Source organism: Cetorhinus maximus, chromosome 6 (genome assembly GCF_964194155.1).
Source record: "Cetorhinus maximus chromosome 6, sCetMax3.hap1.1, whole genome shotgun sequence".
Taxonomy (NCBI): domain Eukaryota; kingdom Metazoa; phylum Chordata; class Chondrichthyes; order Lamniformes; family Cetorhinidae; genus Cetorhinus; species Cetorhinus maximus.
Window position 1 is genome coordinate 30018934 of NC_135884.1, and position 23634 is coordinate 30042567.

The 23634-nt window shown below is 43.6% G+C and overlaps 1 protein-coding gene across 1 annotated transcript in view; it reads left to right on the forward strand.

Annotated features, from left to right (window-relative positions):
- The window catches only part of cacna1db (calcium channel, voltage-dependent, L type, alpha 1D subunit, b), a 681678-nt gene that overhangs the window by 293610 nt on the left and 364434 nt on the right, over positions 1-23634 (forward strand). The window contains exon 10 of the mRNA XM_078543507.1: positions 13348-13438. Coding sequence (XP_078399633.1) covers positions 13348-13438 — 91 coding nt within the window. The remainder of the gene's footprint in view (positions 1-13347; positions 13439-23634) is intronic.

Here is a 23634-nt window from a genome sequence, read left to right on the forward strand (position 1 = left end):
CTTCCTAACAGCACTGTGGGTGTACCTACACCACATGGACTGCAGCGGTTCAAGAAGACAGCTCACCACCACCTTCTCAAGAGCAACTGGAGATGGGCAATAAATGCTGGCTCAGCCAGTGAAGCCCACATCCCATGACTGAATTTAAAAAAATCAGACCGCTGCAATTTCTCACCATTTAGATAATATGCTTTTTTATTTTTCTTGCCAAAATGGACGATTTCACATTTTCCCACATTATACTCCATTTGCCGGATCTTTGCCCACTCACTTAACCTATCTATATCCCTTTTTTATCCTCCTAATGTCTTCTTCACATCTTACTTTCCTACCTATCTTTGTGTCATCAGCAAATTTAGGAACCAAACCTATGGTCCCTTCATCTAAGCCATTTATATAAATTATAAAAAGTTGAGGCCCCAGCACTGATTCCAATGGTAGTCCACTCATTACATCTTACCAACCAGAAAAAGAAGCACTTATGCCTACCCTCTGTTTCCTGTTAGCTAGCCTTCTTCTATACCTGCTAATTTGTTACCCCCTGTACCATGAGCTTTTATTTTTCGCAATAACCTTTGAGCTGGCACCTTATCAAATGCCTTCTGGAAATTTAAATACGGTACATCCACCAGTTCCCCTTTATCCATCGCATATGTTACTCCTTCAAAGAACTCCAATAAAGACATGGTCAATTACCAATTTCAACTACTCCAATTATAACAAAACAACAACTGAAACCTATAAGGAATGAAGAATTATTCTATTAAAATTAGAAGTAAACAAAGTAAAGTGCATATAAAACTCCTGTTGTCTTTGGAACACATCATCAAACCATATGATTTTTTTGCCCAGAAAACTTGTTTTACAGTTTAGATACTTGTAAAGAACTATGTGTTCGTGCATTTATTCATTCTATATGTAAAAGACAGAAAGGTCCCTATGTTTAATGCACTCAATACTTATGTTAAATTCTACATATGTATTGTGAACTGTGCTGTGCATGGGGGAAAATAGCAACTTTATGCATGATTTGCACACATTTTGCTCATAAGAGCTGAAAATTCTCCAGTGTGTTTTGAAGTATGTGAATGAATTAAATAGATCCTCACAGTTGTAGTAAAAGAATTTCACTACAATGATTTAGTTATGTAGACCTCATTAAGTTTATATCACAGAATCACACAGTGCAGAAGAGGCCCTTCGGCCCATCGAGTCTGCACCGACACATGAGAAACACCTGATCTACCTACCTAATCCCATTTACCAGCACTCGGCCCATAGCCTTGAATCTTATGATGTGCCAAGTGCTCATCCAGGTACTTTTTAAAGGATGTGAGGCAACCCGCCTCCACCACCCTCCCAGGCAGCGCATTCCAGACCGTCACCACCCTCTGGGTAAAAATATTTTTCCTCACATCCTCTTTAAACCTCCTGCCCCTCACCTTGAACTTATGTCCCCTCATGACTGAGCCTTCAACTAAGGGGAACAGCTGCTCCCTATCCACCCTGTCCAATACCTCATAATCTTGTACACCTTGATCAGGTCGCCCCTCAGTCTTCTCTGCTCCAACGAAAACAACCCAAGTCTGTCCAACCTCTCTTCATAACTTAAATGTTTCATCCCAGGCAATATCTTGATGAATCTCCTCTGCACCCCCTCCAGTGCATTCATATCCTTCCTATAATGTGGCGACCAGAACTGCACACAGTACTCCAGCTGTGGCCTCACCAAGGTTCTGTACAACTCCAACATGACCTCCCTACTTTTGTAATCTATGCCTTGATTGATAAAGGCAAGTGTCCCATATGCCTTTTTCACCACCCCACTAACATGCCCCTCCGCCTTCAGAGATCTATGGACAGACACGTCAAGGTCCCTTTGTTCCTCAGAACTTCCTAGTGACATGCCGTTCATTGAATACTTCTTTATATAGTCAAAATGAAAGGACTTACAAAGCAAACATGGCCTTTGATTAGTAATGTAGCTACACATGAAATCAGATGTTTAGAAAATACTTATATGTTGGTCTAATTTACGATCTCTTGCATTGAAAGATATTCACAAATACATCCTTTCTGTGTACTTGGCTCATTAGCATGTTAAAAAATGACAATAACAGTGAGAATAACAACTTGTGTTTATGTAGCGCTTTATATGTAGAAAAACATTTCAAGGCGCTTCACAAAGGCAAAATCAGAAATAAACAAATGCCCAGCCAAATGAACATCCAGCCATGGAAAACAATATTAGGAGGACTGATGAAAAATTTGGTCAAGGAGATGGGTTTGAAGTGTGTCTTAAGGAGGTGAGGGAGGTGAAGAGATAGAAAGGTTTAGGCAGGTGGTCCCTGCGCACAGGATGAAGGATGGGGGAATGCATTAAAGCCCAAATACAGAGGAAGAGTTTGGGATGGTTGTAGCGCTGGAGGAGGTTACAGGCAAAGGGAAAAGTGAGACCATGAAAGGATTTAAACATGAAGGTAAAACTGTTAAATTTAGCAGAAACACTGGGCTACTGGCAGCCAATAATGATCAGCAAGGACTCGAGATGTTAGCTGCGAGGGAGTTGTTGTCTGTGAGGCAAGCAGTCCAAATGGGTGAGCTACCTGTGAAGGCATGGCAAATAGTGATAGCTGATCAAATTAACATTGATGAGACCTTAAGGCCCAACTTTGGGCTGGTCTCAGACTTCTCAGTTTGGGCATGAGTTGCATTGCTGATGAATTTCTACCCTGGAGAGAGAGGTATGAAATTAATCTGAACAAGAAACACCTGCAGCAAAATGTGAGAACCATCTCAAGATCATATATTGAACATTTCACACCCCTTATAAATTTCATAAATTTCAAAACTGTTATTTTTTCTGTCAGATGGCAGCTGGCGGGTTTGCGACCAGTAATGTGCACTTTAGCACTAATGATATGGTCATGACCTTGCTTCCAGCAATGTATAAGGCAATCCACAAAGTCACAATGCCACTGTTTGGCATGTAGTTGCTGCAGACTTTTCCTGATGTCTCATAGCGCAATCCTCTCCCTCCACAGCAGATTAGCCTACCTCTCGTTGTTAACTGCAATAAGGTGCATTCCTCCACTATAGTGCAGGCCTATAATACAGGCCTTTCCCCCACAACCATGATTTCTTTCCTAGTCTATTTCAGTGCTCTGGGATAAATACCATCTACTCTTGGGGAATTATTTATTTTAAGCCTGAATGGCTAGTCTAGAACTTTATATACACATCACATATATAAAATCATTAATTTTACTTAAGATGCCTTTGTTTGGAAAGAATATTTTTCTCATGTCTCCCTTGTGAATCCTTGGAGAAATTAAGTCATTCAGAACATTTACTATTTTTACCTGCATTTTCAAACTATTTGCATCTATTATGGTTTTTACTATTTTCTGACCATGTTCTTGCTGTTGCAATACTGAAATAATGTTTTATTGTTAAGTATAATTTCAGCTGCTATGCATTTTTCCTGGTCACTCAATCTGTTGTATTATTTCCAGTGAACCCTTTTTCATTCTTTGTAGAGGAATTGTACATGCTATTTTGCTTCCTCTGTTACCCATGGCTCAGTTGATAGCACTCCTCTGAGTCATAAGGTTGTGGGTTCAAGTCCCACTCTAGGATTTGAGCACAGAAATCAAGGCTGACACTTCACTGCAATACTGTGGGAGTGCTGCACTGTTGGAGGTGCTGTCTTTCCGATGAGATAGCTACGATCTCAGCTGACGTTAATACTGGAGAAGTCAGATCCCAGAGTGAAACCTGGCTTGATAGGTCCTAACTTTTGTTTATTTTTAGAAACCGTGGAGGTAAGTTACTGAACAAGTTCACAGGATGAACTGCTGATAAACTTTTAACACAGAGAATAAAACATTGATTAAACAAAAAAAACGAACTATATTACTCCAGACAAAATGGTTGGAAAGATCTCAATACAAATACAGGAAAATGATTCAAATATTCACTATTCCTTCACCCCAGCTATCCCTTTATAGACACATACAAATTTGGAAAGATAAAACAATTTACCATATCTATCTTACACTCTAATATTCAGGGTAAGTCTGCAGTATATGTGAACCAACTGGTGACCTGTGGTCAGACACACCACACTCCAAAGTAAATGACAGATGCAACCAAAGCAGATTCTGTGGATTTCTCAGCAATCCACTCAGACACTTGTCACACTGTGAGCTAACCGGTCTCACTGAAATTCTGCCTTTCTCATGAGGGTTTCCAACCTCCACATTTGATGAACTCACCCTGGAATTCTCTCCAAATGTCATTCCCACTCAGACAGCCTCAATAAAAATCCATCTCCAGGATTTCAATCTCGCCTTCTGAGATTCCGTTCTCCTGGATCTCTGCGTACACTCAAGCTCCAACTTTCAGGCACACTTTCAGATCTTCAGCCATGCCAAACAGAACACCACTGCTCCAAAGGACACCTTTGCCCTTACAGCCCACAGCACGGAGTCACCAACCTTCAACTGCCTTCTCAGATCTTCACAGCTTCTTGCAAGCCCGCTTCGCTTCAAGTCTGCTCCCCGCAATTCTGCCTTTAGCTTGGAGCTTTTTCCTCTGATCCTGTCATTTATCTTGATTTAATGGGATCTATCTCTGATTCACACCATTTGTCCCTGCCTGGGAATTTCTCTTGGGACCTCTTTCTGTCCCACTCATTGGTTTGAGATCTCCTGCTTGGACCTTCTCCCTGTCCCCCTCCCCGTGTCCTGTTCCCTGGGACACCTCCTCTGCCATGGTGTTCCTCTTAAGGTCAGCTGACCTGCAGTTTCACGCTGTTTCACTTTTCTTCTTTTTCTCATGTGCAGGTGTGCAGGGCCAGTTCCCAACCTAAAGATATAAAATAAATGAACTGCACGTGTTGCAGGGCCAGTTCCCGGCCTGAAGACATGAAAGACACCAGCTGAATTGAATTGCACATCTGCGCGGCCCTTTCCCGGCCGATGCACGTGCAGAAGTCCCAAGGTCCGCTGAGAACTGTAGTTCTCGAACTCCTGATTAAGTTGTTTTTTTCTCTTGAGTTCCGTCACAGGACGGTAAACCCTAAGTCCGCTTGCCCTCTCAGGTGCACGTAAAAGATCCCATGGCACTATGTCAAAGAAGAGCAGGGGCATTTTCCCCAGTGTCCTGGCCAACACTTATCCCTCAATCAACATCTTAAAAAATGGTTTACCTGGTTGTTCTCACATTGCTGTTTTTGGAAGTTAGCAGTGCATAAAATGGCTCTTACAGTTCCTACATTACAATAATAATGACATCTCAAAAGTAGTTCATTGGCTCTCTATCACTTTGGGATATTGCGAAAGGTGCTACATAAATGCGAGTCTTTCTTTCTTTATCTCACTTCTAATTTGTTTGCTGGTCCATTTAGGACACATTTTTTACTCTGACTTTGTTGGTTTGTATTCATCTTCAGCATTATTCATTTAAAGATGTTCCACTTAATTTCTGCTGAAGTGCTGCTGAAAAGCTTCCCCAATTTCTATGATTTAGTTCTTTCCTCGTTTGATTGAATTTATCCCTTTCAAAATTCAAAACCTGAATTTTGCGTTAGGTATTTTTAACTCCCAGATCATGTTAAACTTTGAGTGGAATCATCCATGCCTGCTGGCATTGGGTGTGCTCGGCAGTGTGTGTGGACAATTTTTTTTTTATCCATTCACAGGATATGGGTTTCACTAGCTTGGCCAGCATTTATTGCCCATCCCTAGTTGCCCTTGAGAAGGCAGTGGTGAGCTACCTTCTTGAACCGCTGCAGACCATGTGTTGTCGGTACACCCACAGTGCTGTTAGGAAGGGAGTTCCAGGGTTTTGACCCAGTGATAGTAAAGGAGTGGCGATACATTCCCAAGTCAAGATGGTGAGTGGCATGGAGGGGAACTTCCAGGTGGTGGTGTTCCCATGTATCTGCTGCCCTTGCCCTTCTATATGGTAGTGGTCATGGATTTGAAAGGTGCTGTCTAAGGAGCCTTGGTGAATTCCTGCAGTGCATCTTGTAGATGGTACATCCTGCTGCTACTGTGCATCGGTGGTGGAGGGAGTGAATGTTCATGGATGTGGTGCCAATCAAGCAGGCTGCTTTGTCCTGGATGGTGTCAAGCTTCTTCAGTGTTGTAAGAGCTGCACTTACCCAGGCATGTGAGGAGTAGTCCATTACACTTGTGCCTTGTAGATGGTGGAGAGGCTTTGGGAAGCCAGGAGGAGAGAGTTACTCATCACAAGATTTCTAGCCTCTGACCTGCTCTTGTAGCCATTGTTATTATTTGGCTAGTCCAGTTCAGTTTCTGGTCAATGGCAACCCCCAGGATGTTGATAGTGTGGGATTCAGCGATGGTAATGCCAATGAATGTCAAGGGGCGATGGTTAGATTCTCGCTTGTTGGAGATGATCATTGCCTGGCACTTGTGTGATACGAATGTTACTTGCCACTTGTCAGCTCAAGCCTGGATATTGTCCAGGTCTTGCTGCATTTGAACATGGACTGCTTCAGTACCTGAGGAGCCACAAATGCAGCTGTGCAATCATCAGCAAACATCTCCACTTCTGACCTTATGATGGAAGGAAGGTCGTTGATGAAGCAGCTGAAGATGGTTGGGCCCAGGACACTACCCTGAGGAACTCATGCAGTGATGTCCTGGAGCTGAGATGACTGACCTCCAACAACCATAACCATCTTCCTTTCTGCTAGGTACGACTCCAACCAGTGGAGAGCTTTCCCCCTGATTCCCATTGACTCCAGTGTTGCTAGGGCTCCTTGATGCCACACTCAGTCAAATGCTGCCTTAATGTCAAGGGCAGTCTCTCTCACCTCACCTCTGGAGTTCAGCTCTTTTGTACATGTTTGAACCATGGCTGTAATGAGGTCAGGAGCTGAGTGGCCCTGGCGGAACCCAAACTGGGCATCAGTGAGCAGGGTATTGCTAAGCAAGTGCCGCTTGATAGCACTGTTGATGACTCCTCTATTACTTTACTGATGATTGAGAATAGACTGATGGGGCGAGAAGGCCAAAAATCGGTTTCACGATGTTGTGAAACCAGATTGTGATCGTCCGCTCAGCTCGTCGATGGCGGGCCGCATTTCCCACCATCGGACGTCGGGAACCTCGTTGTAATACATCTCCATATCATATAAGGCCAGCTTGCCGGAACCATCACCCCCTGCTGGATCGTCTTCCAACCACGCTGACGTGTTTCACAACAGCATATATAAGACGTGCACTTGACGGGCTGCACTTTGAAGGGAACTCGGAGGTGAATACACAGTAACGTTGCGCAGTGCTCACCCGGGTCGCTTGTTGGACTTCAAGGTTGAAGCGCATTGGAGGCATGGGGGCAAGGGCTGTCCTGTGGTTGAGGCTTTTGAGGCCTGGGGACAAGGGCTGCCCTGAGGTTGAGGCGACTTGAGGATGGGGGCAAGAGTTGCCCTGTGGTTAAGGCGACTGAAGTATGGGGCAAGGCCTGCCCTGCAGTTGAAGGTAGTGCACAAGCACGTGAAGGGTGGGGGGGAAGGAAGCGGCCGCACATTAGGGAAACCTTGTATAAAGTGACAATTTCTCTGCAGCTGAGACTGCTCAGATGCGGCCACATTGACATGCGTGGAGCCGGGCTGTAGCTTATCTGCCCGCTCAAGCAACACGGAGGCAAGCAAGTGCCACCAAGTACTCTGGAGCTTTTCACCCCTTGGGCACAGACTGCAAACTAATGAGCATTTTAATGGACTGCAGAACAGTTGGACAACTGGGCACGTTGTACAATCTCCTTGCTAAAGCTGGCTGTGGAGTAGTCACTGCTGGAGTTGGGCACAGCCCATTGCAATGTCATCATCCCAATCAGCCTGGGGCGGAGGTGGTTGGGGTTTTGGGCAGCCATGCAGCGCACTAAAGTCTGGCCATCCAAGTGGTGGCCAGCACTCTCTGGGATGCATTAAGGGGCCTTCAGACTTAACCAAGCGAAGTTCTTAGTGCACCCAAGCTAATCCATACATCTCATTCTTTCATCCTGCAGGAGAAGTACATCAGGAGCGTGGAGCCTGGTGAATTAGCTGTGTGCCTCGTGGCACAGAGAGGGGAGACGACAGAGAAGAGAGTGACGGAGGCGACTCCTGTCTGGCCGAGGGCAGCTTGCTTGCGCTCTGTGATCAGGGTCATATCATGCAGACACAGCCGTGAAACTTTAAAAGCATCTGATCCTTTGTCCGCCTTCAACACCTGACCCCTTCAGGAGCACAGCGCCACTGGTCACAGATGCTGAAGAGATGGGGGCCAGCCCCACCTTAAAAGGTGCTGAGAGCACACCGATAGAATGACGGAACTCTGTGATGCCTGCCCATGACATTCTGGCAGCGATTACAAGCATTGTCGAAGTGTAAGCATCACTAATATGTCCAGGGAATGTGAGGCTGGATCATCACTTTGGTCTGAAGGCTGCACAAAGCACAGGGAAGAGGCCCTGGAATGAGGCACCTGCCTTTACCTTGTGCAGAAAGGTTTCACATCTGAGTGACATGAACATTGCTCATCAACAAGGAGCTAAAGGCAGGGAGATATTCTTGGGAGTTTATTTGCAATAGTGAGCACTATGCACAAGTGATAACGCCCGTGCAACTAAAAACCTTGTACTAAGATAAAAGCAAAAAACTGCGGATGCTGGAAATCCAAAACAAAAACAAACATACCTGGAAAAACTCAGCAGGTCTGACAGCATCTGCGGAGAGGAACACAGTTAATGTTTTGAGTCCATATGACTCTTCAACAGACCTAAGGAAAAATAGAAAAGAGGTGAAATATAACCTGGTTTAAGGGGGGGGGCAGTGGGGACAGGTAGAGCTGGATAGAGGGCCAGTGATAGGTGGAGATAACCAAGAGATGTCATAGACAAAAGGACAAAGAGGTGTTGAAGCTGGTGATATTATCTAAGGAATGTGATAATAAACGTACAGATAGCCCTAGTGGGGGTGGGGTGGGGGAAGGGATCGAAATAGGTTAAAAGGCAGAGATAAAACAATGGATGGAAATACATTTAAAAATAATGGAAATAAGTGGGAAAAGAAAAATCTATATAAATTATTGGAAAAAAGGGGGATCGTGTTCCTGTCCGCAAGCATGACCCAGACCTCCCTGTCGCTTGCCATTTCAACACTCCACCCTGCTCTCATGCCCACATGTCCGTCCTTGGCTTGCTGTATTGTTCCAGTGAAGCTCAACACAAACTGGAGGAACAGCACCTCATCTTCCGACTAGGTACTTTACAGCCTTCTGGCCTGAATATTGAGTTCAACGATTTTAGATCATGAAATCTCTCCTCCATCCCCACACCCTTTCCGATCCCCCTTTTTTCCAATAATTTATATAGATTTTTCTTTTCCCACCTATTTCCATTATTTTTAAATGTATTTCCATCCATTGTTTTATCTCTGCCTTTTAGCCTATTTCGATCCCTTCCCCCCACCCCTACTAGGGCTATCTGTACCTTTATTATCACATTCCTTAGATAATATCACCAGCTTCAACACCTCTTTGTCCTTTTGTCTATGACATCTCTTGGTTATCTCCACCTATCACTGGCCCTCTATCCAGCTCTACCTGTCCCAACACTGCCCCCCACCAGCTTATATTTCACCTCTTTTCTATTTTTCCTTAGTTCTGTTGAAGAGTCATACGGACTCGAAACGTTAACTGTGTTCCTCTCCACAGATGCTGTCAGACCTGCTGAGTTTTTACAGGTATTTTTGTTTTTGTTTTATAAACCTTGTACTGTTGTTTTGTTTGCAGTCCACGCTTCTGATCTATGGGCACCCGGTGTGGAGAGGGACGGTAAGGGAGGAGGACCTCCTCATGAACCTTCTCCCGGGCCTGGCCAAGTTGGCCATTAACGGGTCTAGGCAGTGGGCGATCGAGGGGGTCATCCGGCCCGACTGTCTGCCCCTCTTCTGCGGCCAAATTTGTGGCTGGGTGTCCCTGGAGAAGGAACACGCGGTGTTCGCCGGTACCATCGAGGCCTTCCATGCTCGGCGGGCACCGTGGGGACTGGGGTGTTTTATCGACCCCTTTAATCATATTTTGATTTAATGTTTGTAAGTTTCCTTTAAATTTTGTCTTTGTTTTTGCAGTTTCCCTTTAGGAGGCTCCCTTTTACTTTATCCCTGATTTTGTTAATTTAGTTTATTTGTTCATGTTCAAAAGGGTTACATCTTCTTAACTTTCCTAACCCTGCCGCTATGTCTTGGTCCTCACCCAACATCCACAGTGGAGGTGGAGGCATCCTGCTGACTGCTATGCCCTGTCTGTGATGACCTTGGTGGACGCCCTCTGGAGGGCCGAGACCTGGAGTGGCAGTGGCACCCTCCTCAGCCTGTGGAGCTGGAGCTGCTGAGGCCACAGGAAGAGGGAATTCGAATGGGCTGGACAATCCTTAAGTCACCTGGATCGATTGCACCTGGTGATGCTCTTCTCTATGGGTGCCCGAGGGCCCTGGCTGACTCCTTGAGGAGAAGGGATAACTGGAGTGAGATCGGGCTGCCCCACACCCCTCTCATGTACACACTGTTGGGGAGGCCAACAATGGCATTGGCAATGGAGTTCAGCCCGCGCAACAGTGCAGGAGTGACGTCCTGGACCAAGGTCTCCATGGTGGCTGCCATCCTACCAGTGTTGACCTCATGCGTTGGCATGCTGGCGATATGATCTCAGCCTGAAGGCGGACGGACTCCTCCATTGTGCCTAGCAATCTGAGGAGTGCAGCGGACATACCTTCCTGATGTCCCCGAGCTTGCCTTTGCAGCTCCAGCAACCGTGACATGACCAAGTCCAGAGGCTCGTCATCTGACTCGGACTCAGCAAGTTTCTGGCCTCCAGCAGTCTTCCGCGTGCCAGACACCTGGGAAATCCCTGCCATTGCCTGCTGTGGACCAGAAAGTACGATGTGCTTACCAGATTGTGATCCCGAAGCTACTGTAAAGCTGGATCCCACTGAAGTGTGTGTCCCTGTGCTGGTGGAGGATATGGGTGAGCACTGTGAGGGGTCTTCAGGGAGGGTTTCAGCAGATTCTTCTTCTGAGATTCCCTCAGAGCTTGATTGGAGGCCCAGGTTCGTGGACTGTCTTGGCAGTTTCCCAGATGTGCCTGCAAAAGCAGGGAGAGATAATTAGTGCATGGCAGTGGCTTGTGAAGCAGGACACCTCACTCACAACATGGTTGTCTGATGGATGTTGCACTGCTGGATCCTCACTTGGTGGGGCACCATCGACCTCACCGTCAGCACAGGAACGGCCCAGACCCTCTCCGACCAGCTGGATGGCTCTGTTTTCAAAGTCTGTGAGGACCTGATTTTAGGCATTCCTCCACCAGTCTGCGACTTCCCCCTTTTGTTGTATGCCAACTGTCCTGCATGAATATAGATGGATAGAGTGTAAGCAGGATGCCTGCCAGGCCAGACGATAAGTATGCCTGGCCTGTGTGGGTGGCAAGTGGTTCCATGGACGGGATGAGGACAATGAAGGTGTGTGCAAGAGAGTGAATGGTGATGTTCTTTGAACTGGCAGTGAGTGAGGGCCCAGTGGATGTGTGAAGGGTTTGTGAATGTGTGAGCTGAGTGTGATGGGAAGAGTGACTTACCCTGGAATGGAGATCATTTGCCCTCTTGTGGCACTGTGTGGCTGTCCTCTTTTGCAGGGCATTGAGTGCTATAGGTTCTGCTTCCTGTACCTTTCCTGGGTCACTTATGAATTGCACATCAAGATTGTGTTTTATAGCTTCCTTGGCTGGGTCAGAAACAGTCTTGCATTGCAATTACCAACTCTGACTCTGACAGCTTGGGTTTTCCTTGTTCACTTTCTTTTCTTTTACGAGGTATGGGCATTGTTGAGAAGGCCTACATGTATTGCCCATTCATAACTGTCCTTGAGAAGGTATTGGTGAGCCACCATCTTGAACTGCTGCAGTTCATGTGGTGTAGCTACTCCACGGTATTGTTAAGTGTGGAATTCTAGGGTTTTGACCCAGGGCAATAAAGGAACAGCAATATATTTTCAAACGGACAGCGTGTGACTTGGAGGGAGGAACTTGGAAGTAGTGGTGTTTGCATGCGCCTGCTGCCCTTGTCCTTTTAAGTGACCTAGGTTTGTTGAAGAAATCTTGGCAAATTGCTGCTGGGCAACTTGTAGATGGTATACACTGTGTATCAATGGTGGAGAGAGTGAATGGGGTGCCAGTCCATTGGACTGTTTTGTCCTTGAATGGTTCAAGCTTTTCGAGTGTTCTTGGAGCCCATAGCCTTTGCTGCTTCCAGTTCACTCATCCATTTCTTGATCAACATCCATCTCCTTTCTGAAACATTGATCACACCCCACATACGAGTTGGAGTTCTGCCTCTCTAGAGAAGTTATGAATGATTAACTGATGCCCAACAAAAGATTTCTCATTCCCAACAACAACTTGCATTTATATGTTGTTACAAGTTGAGCAGAACTTAAGCTTAACTTTTGTGGCCTTGTCACAAGGTCAGACCAGTGTAACAAATGAAGGAAATACATCACATCTGATGTTAAGTATTCATTTGGACTTTTTTTCTACTTAAAAGTAGATTCAAGAAGCTTGTGTAGGGATAACAATTCAGAAACATAGAGAAGGAAAACTATGTGATTTCCCATTCATTATATAAAAAATTTACAAAGTTGTTCTTGAAGCTTAAATTCAACAAGTGCATGCTTCCAGCTGGGAGCTGCACTCTGTGGAAGTATATGTTAAAATGTTGTTGTTGCATCTCGGCTTCCCACGCCCTTTGAATATGGCTTCCCATTGGGAGTGCAGGATCACCAAATTTATCTCTAGTTAACTTTAGGTTCAAAAAGTCTGTGTATACATTCTATAGTTAATTCAATTGATATTCTGCGGAACAACCCATCTGTAAAGTTAATTAAAATAACAAGTTTTGAGTACATGATCATTCTTTATAAGTATAAATTACACTTTTCTGAATTATTCTAGAATTAAATGTACAAGGGATTAAAAATAATCACCAATAGTTTTTGATAGACCCACGTTGCTCCAAGGCAATTATTACAACTGTTACTTAAACTGTAATGTTAATTTTATTTTTTTAAGATTATTTTATTATTTGTTGATTATGAGGGATTTATATTCTCCATTGAGAATCTTATCATGTTTACTAAATTTGCAATCATAGTCAACGTGGGTGTTGATTTTTGTCTTTAATATTAATTTTCAAGAAAAGCTATATTTTAAAAAAATATGGCAGATGGAAAATGAAGTAAATTATTGATTTATTCATATTTTTGACCTCTTACAACAGCAAATATGCCTATTGGTGAAACAGAATCTGATAACACAGACAATGTTGGAAGTGGAGAGGGTGACAATGCAACATGCTGTGGATCATTATGGTGAGTAAAGCCACATTAACACAGATGCACACTGACATGTACACTGATATATGGAACAGATAGCGACAAGCACAGGAATAGACATAAATTATAAACACAGGTCATCGACATAACCCTGCATAGTAAACTGCAACTACAAGCACATAATAAAATGTATGTACAGGCATGGAATTACAAATATGCATGGGGGAGTGAGACATACATATAGAGATCTAAACAAAAACAAATGCTTACATTGACACATAAAATGCATAGATATAAAGACACAAAATACAGACAGATATACACAGAAAATAACTTACACGGATAATCATGGAGATACAAAGTACACACTGGGCAGAATTTTATGCTGGCGGAATTTTACAGTCCCGCCAAAGTCAATGGACTTCTGAATGGCTCGTCGCATTTTGCGGCCCTGCTCCCGCCGCAACAGGGCCATAAAATTCCATCCATATTTCAGACACATGCATATGCATTTTACGTTTAATAAAATAACATTTGTGTATAACTAAAAGCTGATTGTCTCTTCTGCGACAATCAATTTCTGCCTGTGTTTCAGGATAGCTGTGAAATGCAGGGCCCAGGTTTTGTTTGGCTAGTTATACATTAATAATTGAGCCTTTCTCTTGAGTGGCTGTGTTTATATCAGGCATAACATGAATGCTCAATAACTTGGGAGATTATAAGGAGATCAGTGAACACATATTTTAATGCGAACTGGGTACGTGCATTAATTCAAGCCAGGAGAGAATGACAAGTAACATGACAATGATTTGTTATTTTTCTATGCTTTGAAGAACACGGGACTTTCCAGTTGCACATAATAATCATATCAAATTAGCCAAAATGAAGTTACTGATGTACCATATGTAGATGAATCTAGGCTGCAATTTTTAAATTACATTCATGCCTATTTGTGCCCAATTGAAGGATAAAGGCAGGAGACTGACAGTAGCCCTTTTAAAAAATAATACAGTTTTCATTGGTTTCTTTACAAGAAGGATTAGTTTTACATTCGTAAATATGTTGGTCACCTGCATAGTCACCAAAACTGACATCTGAGTAAATTGTTTTCTTATACATGCAAAAAATATGGCGTGTTTAGTTTAAGAAGAATTATTCATAAATATTAACAGCATATGGACTATCTTATAGATGAGATAACTATCAAATTTCAATTGTCCCTTTGAAGCAAACTGAAGTCATTCCAACAGTACATCATTGCACAATTTAGATTTTTAAAAATTGCTTTAATAGCCATCTGTGCGGTACAAGTTATCCCTGTTCATATGTTTGCTGCACAGGAAACAAAGGTTTGGAAATTCGATTGGGCTGTGTCTGTTTTACAGGTATAAAAACCACTGTCAAAAACATTATTGAGCAGGCAGTCGGTGTACTCAAACAGTGCTTCTGCTGTCTGGACTGTTCAAGAGGAGCTTTGCAGTGCAGCCCTAACCGTGTATCCATCATCATCTGCATAACTTTATGAAGGGCAAGTCCTTACCATCATATGAAGTGCAGGAGGAGGGTGAAGAGCAGATGGAAAAGGAGAAAGGGTAGGAGCAACATCAAAAAACAGTGCTCCAAGCAGTTAGCACTCATAAAGAACAGCTAATCCAAATACGTGAAGCATCTTTCCCAGCCTCAATACACCAATAGTTCCACCATCCAGGTGTCTTCCTTTAGTCCATACTCCATAATGTCCTCATCTCACGGTAAATATTATCACCAACATTAATTTCAAAACTAAGAAAATGTATCTAAAAACTCAATTCCATCTATATATAATATTTAACAGGAACAATAAAAAACATCCTGTGCAGCCCCTTTGTGCTATCCTTCTTTGCTTGTTTACCAACCTAGTGTTGCTATGAAGAGTATCCCCATTGGCTACAGCCTACGAACATATGAATATACAAAATAGGAGCAGAATTATGCCATTCAGACCGTCAAGCCTGCTCCACCATTCATTAAGATCGCGACTAACCTGTTGTGTTTTGAATTCCACATTCCCATCAACCCGCGATAAACTTTGATTCCCTTGCCTATGTTTTGACACAGCAATTGGTAAAGGCTGAGTTGTTTAAATCCCAGATGGAAACTTGAACAACTGTCATAACCTATATTTTCAATTGGTATGTTTGAGATGCAGCTCTGAATTCAAGAGGTTTTTTTATATATAACTAAATTAAACATTTATTAATTTAAAAACTAATTAAACACATACACATGTCTACAAATTACTACCATAATAACTTTTTAACGGGTCCCCAAATGAATCACTCCCAGGTAAACCTTTACCAAGGCAACATAGACTTTAAACAGACACCAGGCAAAGCACAATTGACCGTACGAATTCAAGATGAGGACCCTTGCAATTTGGTTCCTTTTCAGACACAGTTGTAGGCTTACAGGCTGGTTAAATCTTAAATGCTTCTGACTTACACGCACAAACTCCTTTTCTGTTTATACCTAGCTTCCCCTTTCAATGTAACTTTTCCACGGGCTACATCTTACCTATGTCAGGCTGGGTTGGGCAGGGGCGGGCGCGGAGCTGATCACTGCTTGCAATTGGCTGCGCGCGTCATTTCCCGCTGAGCATAACACGTGGCTGGTAGCATTCAGCGCTACCTGTGCGGGCAGGGGGGGGAGGGAGAGTCAGGACCTGCACTCTTTCATGCATGCGTGTGAAAGAGCGCAGCAATCTCCCTGAGGCAGCTCTGTGCCTCAGGGAGAATAAGTTGGTAAAAAGATTTTGTTATGCATAAAGCTAAAAATTATTTAAACATGTCCCCTCATGTGACAGTGTCACATGAGCTGGGACATGTTTGTCAAGTTCACCAAATTTATTTATTAATTTTATGAAACCTTCAGGAAACCTCATCCCACCTGTGGATGAGGTTTGCTGGAAAACGCGAAGGTCGCTTGGGCTCTTTGCCTGCCCGCCCGCCAACCTTAAGGTTGGATGGGCAGCGGTGCTAATAAGCTTGATTACTTTTTTAATTGCTTTAATAGGCCGTTGACAATTCGGCGGGCGCGCAGCCACCTCTGGCGCGCGCCTGCCAAACAAAAGATCTAAATGACATGCGATGACGTTGGAGTTAACTTAATTAGTTACTCACTTAATTAACTTAGAATAATTCCTATGTATACCACACCTTTCCCCTGTGCACCAAATTCACACGTGAACCTAATTCGCTACTCACTCAGTCTCCATCTCACTGCGGCATGGGTGCCTGTCTCCTTGCATGCCCCTTACTTATCTTGGGAAATGGGTTGCTGAACTTCCATTGAGAACACTTCAAATGGCCACAGTGGGTGACCTTATGCAGCTCTGGGCCTTGGGGACTTGCCTGCAGACTGTAACATTTGGTATGGACTATTGCGGTCTGGCTTAGTTGATTGTGTAGCACTGAGAAGAACACTGGCAGAGCGGGTGACAGGGGACCAGGGATGCTATCATTTGAGAGAGCACAGCAGGTAACTCCCCCAAGGACCAAAGACCACTTTCCTAGGTCTGCACCTTAATCATCCTGTGGCTCTATGTGAGAAGAGAGTGCAGGAGTGATGTGACACATTGGAAACCCCATCAATACTGGCCCCTAGGTCCAAGATGGTAGCTGTCTTGAGTTTCCATGACAGAAGTCTGAGCTGAAACCACATGACCAAGCACATGGAGCTCATGTTCTACTGAAGTTTATGAGCAAGATCAAATTTCTAGGCCAAAGATTGCTTTTTCAGCTATTTCCACTGATTCCTGTTTGAATGTTAAAACATCGATACTTTGTAGTTGTTTTTGTTGGATGCATCCCATAATCAGGCTTGAAAGATTTTTTGCTAACATTCCTTCTGATGACTCAAGGTTCGAAATAATTGTTATTACTGTTCTTATGTAAATGTATAATTGCTTTCTCTACTGTTTATGAATGTATTAACCCATTTATTTTAGACAGTTTAATACCTTTGTTAAAATAAGAGAGAGCGGAGTTTTGTACAAACATGTCAATACATTCTGTATGATATCAGCTGCAATGGTAATTTCCAGCTCTATTGAGTAAATGCAGTACACTGAACCACACAAGTCAGGAGGGTTCCAGGCGTTCTGGTTTGTGCTGAATTAATTAATCTCAACTAGAGTGATAGTAATAGCACCACAACTGTCCTTATTGCCCCTGTGTTGCGATGGTGGAGGGATGTTGGGGAAACGAGGGGGAGGGCGGCATGGGGAGAGAACTTTTACCAGGGTTCTTGTCGCTGACTGCAGTCTAATCACTTGTTCAAAAGGGCTGATGAGTGTATTTTTGTTACTATTTTTAACTTCAAAATATAGTTGATGTTATCATTATCTAATCAATCTGGACTGACATCAATATGGTGGGTATGTTGAGTTTAATCAGACTTTTAAGATGCGATATAACACACTAGTTATACAGCAAAAACATACGACCGTGTCAAGTAGCGAGTACAAGTCCAGATTAGGCAGGACAACTGACATGCGCAAAAAGCTTTCTTTCTTCATTTTTTAATTTATTCGTTCATAGAATGCGGGTGTTGCTGGCTTGGCCAGCATTTATTGCCCATCCCTAATTACCCTTGAGAAGGTAGTGGTAAGCCACCTTTTTGAACCACCGCAGTTCATGTGGTGTACACCCACAGTGCTGTTAGGAAGGGAGTTCCAGGATTATTTCTTCTTTTATTGCTTTTCTTCTCGGTGTCTCATGACTTCTTCAGGACTACCCAAGAATGTTAGCATGGATCTACCCTTAGGAGTTTCTCTCCACTGCCACTGCACTGAGGTGTCCCAAAGTCTCTTACCCCTTTTTCAGGGATAGACCTGGATGAATTATTGACAAGGTCTTTTTGCCCTATAAAAATTTACCTCATTTCAAAATACCTTATAAAACGTTGATTTCTTTGTTGAAACCTTGGGTTGAAAAACTCACCTTTAATGTTATTCATCTGCTATTAGCTTCTTGAGCCTTCACATGTACCTTCTGTTCTTGATCAACCAGGCCTAGACCTTACTTCATCCTTTCCTTATATTACCCTAGGCTATTCTCCATGGCCAGTTCCTTAACTTCCCCAAAGACCATTCTCAGACATTTCATTGTTTATATTGGCTATTAATAAGCTGTTCATGATGGCGAACCAGTGTATCCAGTCTGTCTGTTCTAATTCCTTATCAGACTATTGAACCATGGTGTTGTTCACTGAAGTAACTCCTATTTTACTTCCACACACTAATGAACTACATATTTTAGCAAGCATCTTAATTACGCAAGTTTAAATGAAAGGCATAACATAGCTTTCTAGTATGGTTGTTTCTTTTAAGTATCCAGTTGCTCTTGCACTATGCCTCATCTGACCATGACACCTTTCTGGGCTAGGTATAGCTGTTACCACCTAAGAATAATTATTTTACTAATTTGTTTCTAGAGAAACAAAACCTTGAGCAGTTGCCAGTAAAATGAAACTTACAGCACTAACCTATTCCTTTACCTATTTCAAGCTGATCACAGTTGAATAACGTATCGACAATGGATTCATGCCTGAGGAGTGTCTATCTGAAAACTCCCCAAGCATATCAAACTATTCCTGAAGAATAACTGCAACAATGTTGATTTTTATAGCATCTTTAACATAAAAAACCACCCCAAGATTCTTTACCTAGGCATAAGGGAAAAAATACAGGGATCAAAGAAGGACATGTTAGGAGTGGTGACCAAAATCTGCTAAGATAAGTGGATTTTTAAGAGGCTATTAATAAAGGAGAGGGAATATGAGAGAAAATTCCAGAGCACAGAGCTTAGGTAGCTCAAAGAATGGCTGCCTCTGATGTGGTGCGGAAAGGTAGGGGTGCAAAAGAGGTCATAAGAGAAGAAACAGAGAATTCAGTAAGGAATGCAGCTTTAGACCAGGTTACAGAGGTTGGAATGACAATACCATGGAGGAATTAAAATACAAGAATGAGAACTTTAAAATAGACTGGGAACCAACTGATATAGGGCAGCAAAGGAGTGGGGGAGAGGGTGAAAGTTGAGAAGGCCTTGTTGCAGTTTGGTATTATAGGCAGAAGAATTTTGGAGATTAAAGCATAACAGGCTACCAAGGAGAGCATTGAATAATTGAGCCTGGAGCTGACAAATGGATGGATGAGGGTTTTGGCCGTAGATGAGCTAAGGTAGGGCAGAAGTTACAAAAGTGGAAATAGGCTGTCTATGGAGAGCATTTGAGATTGGGAATTCAGTTTGGGGTATTTATGGCATTCCAAGGTTGTGAACAATCTGGTCTAGATTGAGGCAGTCCCCGGGAGGGGGAATGAGACAATGGTGAGAGTGCAGAGTTTGTGCCAGGGGTTGAAGACAATGTTTCAGTCTTCCCATTGTTTTGCTGGAGGGGATTGGAGCTCTGTTGAAGGGTCATTGGATTCGAAACGTCAACTCTTTTCTTCTCCACCGATGCTGCCAGACCTGCTGAGTTTTTCCAGGTAATTCTGTTTTTTGTTTTGATTGTTAATCAAGCAGCCTGCTAGCACAGACAGTGACAGGCTGGGAGTGCTGGTAGTGAGTTAAGCTTGGCCTCATCTGCATACCTGTGGAAGTTGACCTATGTCTGCAAAGGATATATCGGGAAGAGGAGATGACCAAACATAGATTTTTGGAAGACTCCTAAAAGGATAGTGCAGCGGTGGTGTTATGACCGGAATTGGAGGAGTGCACAGTTTCTCTCGCCCCGCTACTCCACAGGTCACACCATAAGTGTAAATGTTTAATTCACTCATCAAAATGGCCAATTGTTTACTTTTGCTATTGCTAGACTCAGAATAAAAGAAACTTTAACCAGGCTTATTTCAATAAACTCAGAATGATTGATTTACTATGAAACAAAACTTCTTTTTAAAACCAAGTTGCAAGAACTGGTCAGCATACAATTTGTAATCTGGAAGTGTAACTATACTACTTTTAAATCCCAAAACACACACACACACACACACAGCATCTGTTCATAGTGAGGACACTTCATGAAGAAGGATAAAGTTCGAAAGGTTTTGATGCTGTTGACCTGGTCATTCAGTGTGTGAAAATGGCTCACTGGTCACAGCAGTTGTCTGGAAGTTATTTCCAAATGAGCTTTGGTGAACCACTGTCCTTGGGAAGTCTCTCTGGCTGCAGGTTCTCAGGCTTCCAAATAGCGATGGGCCACACTGAGATGAGGGTTTTTTGGCTGAAGATGGAAACACACTGAGCTCCAGGCAAGACAGGGAGAAAGAGAGCTGAGCAATCTTCCTTCTCAGTTTACTCCCAAAACCACACTCTGAGTTCAAAAAAACATGTTCAAAAGAACTCATCTCAGGCCAAGTGTTTTCCAGGAAGTCAGCAGGACAGCTGCAAGCCTGAAAACAAACAGCAGTTTTTTTTTGCCTCCAGCAATTAAAGCTGAAATACAAATAGCTCTTACCTGCCCAGGTGCTTTCCTGGTCATTTGGCTGAAGTCATGTGATTTCTTGGAAGAAAGCAGCCTGCTTTCAGTCCACAGTGAACTTATAATAACCCTTTAAAAAAAAACCAGGTCAGTTCTGAAGAAAATCCAAATAATTCAATGTCCTTCCAATTTAAAAAAAAACATACAGTTCTTGGAGATATGGATTCCTAACAGTAGAAAGAGCAGCAATTACTAAGGTGCTCAAGCTCTGATTGGTTAATTTAGGATAGGGCCAAGCAAAGCCAGTCTCACTAAGCTGGATAGTGTTGTGGTCCACCGTATTGAAGGTTGCAGTGAGGGTCAAGGAGGTTGAAAAGGGATAGTGCACCATGATCGTAATCACAGCGAATGTTATTTATGACTTTGTTCAGGCTTTGGAGTGGAAACTTGTTTAAAAGGATTCAATAAGGGAGTAATGAAACATAAATAAAGACTTTGAAAAGGAGAGGGAGATTGGAGGTGGGGTGATAGTTTGCAAAAAAAAGGTTACAGAACTAAAATAACCATATCCAGGAAAGAAGAGAAAAATAGAACCAAAGAAATAAATAATTTTGAGTAAAAGACTTAAGTTAATAACCAACGTAGTTCATCAAATCTTCTACTAAGTGCATCTATAAAGAGCTATCAACGAGCAGAATTTTCCATACCCCGTTGGTGGTGGGTGTATTTGGCGGTGGACAATATGGCTAGAAGGCCAAAAATCGGTTTCACGACATTGTGAAACCAGTTTGCAATCGTCCGCTCTGCCCGTCAATGGTGGGCCATGTTTCCCGCTATCAGATGTCGGGAACTTCATTGTAATACATCTGCATAACATTATAAACCCTGCCTGCCGGAATCATCCCACCATGCTGGATCATCCGAGCACGCCGACGTGTTTCACAACTGTACATAAGCGACATGCACCTAGCGAGCTGCACTTTGATCAGGACTTCGAGGTTTATGTGCCTATCTTGCTTTGGGCAGCACGCGTGGTCATCAGCACCAGGCTTTGCAGACAGCACCACATCATTTTAGGGGGGCTCACGGTAGCTCTCTACCTACCAGACCAGCCATAAGGCAGGGGTGGATTTTCAACTGCTGCAGGGCTAGGGCTTGCTTGGGCAACGGGGTGAAGCAGCCTCAGGCAAGAGAAAAGATTTCAGGGTGAGGGCTGTACAGGGAAAGGGGGTATCCCAGGGTGTGTGTGGGAGTACAAGCTGACCTGTGCAGGTGGCCTCATGATGGTGAGGGCTGAGGAGGCAGTCTCCAGAGAAGATAAGGCCAGATGGAGATGTGAGGGTATGTGTGAGAGAGTGGTGATGTCCCTTGAGCTGTCAATGAGTGAGATGCCAGTGAATGTGTGATGGCCTTGTGAGTGTGAGGGTTTAGAGTGATGAGATGGTTGCCTTACCCTGGTGGCATGGATGAGATCATTCATCTTCTTTCAGCATTGAACAGCCAACCTTTTCTATGCAGCATTGGCATTGATCAGCATTGCCTTCGCCTACCAAGCCAGTGTAGTGAGATTGCTGGACCTCCTGCGGCCAGAGCTGGGGTAGAGGACATCACAGCAGGCCTCCACTGCATCCAAAAGCCGATCCAGAAACGTGTCACTGCATTGGGTGGCTGCAGTCTTCTTGCCTTTCGGGGCCATGTCTTTTTGCAGCAATCCTGGGCTAGAAGCACTGAAAGGTGTGAGCGTGGCTGCACTTTAAATGTGGCACTCAGTGTGAGGAAGCGGCGAGGTGATGGTGTGGCGGGCAAATGAGAAACCGCCTGCCATCAAAACAGCATGTTTCCTGGGAATGCATGATTAATGAGGTGAGATTGGGATGATATGGCGTGAAAAACCGCCATTGTGGCCGGCAGGTAAAATGTTCTTTTTCCCGCCTGCTACCACACTTAGTACAAACCTGAGATGATTCCACCTAATGTTACCAATATGAAACATTCAAAAATGCATAATGTTATAATTTAAATGTAACATTGCATTATAGTGAAGAAATATGTAACATTATGCCTCGTAATGCAATAGCTGAATTAAACAATAGTAATTATTAAGCTTTTCTTAGTATTTTGAGTATATAGATCAGCTCGTTTTCCAACTGTGTGGTGGGGTTACCTCCCTTGTCCATTAGTCAAGAATACTAGAAGTTCTGTTGAATGCTACCTATGATTATATTGGTATATGCAAATGGCTTAATGCTTATTTTAAGAAGAGGGCTTAGTCTCCTCTTCTCACAGCTATACCAAAATAATCATAGGTGATTAATGAATCTTCCAAATATACTTCCGGATAGAGTAATTGGCAGTTGGGGAAGAAGCAGGGCGGGTATGACCTCTAAAGGTGTGATAGAATGAAGGAGGGAAGTGACTGGAATGAGATGGTTGGGAGTGGAGTTGTTTCCGGGGGCCTGGTAGGGAATGATGATTGGGATGGGTGACTGGGAGGTGGAAGTTATCATAAGAGAGAATGATCGGGAGGAGGTATAATCTGGAGTGGAGGGTGATATTGAGGCAATTGAGGAGGGGATAATAAGGCAGCAATCGGAAATGGGGAAAACTGTGGCCAGCACCATCTTGATGCCACTTGCACAGATCAACTTGTGCCCCCGCACACACCCTGAGATAGCCCCCTTCCCCAGTACAGCCCTCGCTCTGCAGCCTCTCCCCTTGCCTGAGGCCTCTTCTCCCTCTTCCCCAAACAAGCCCTAGCCCTGCAGCAGCTGAAA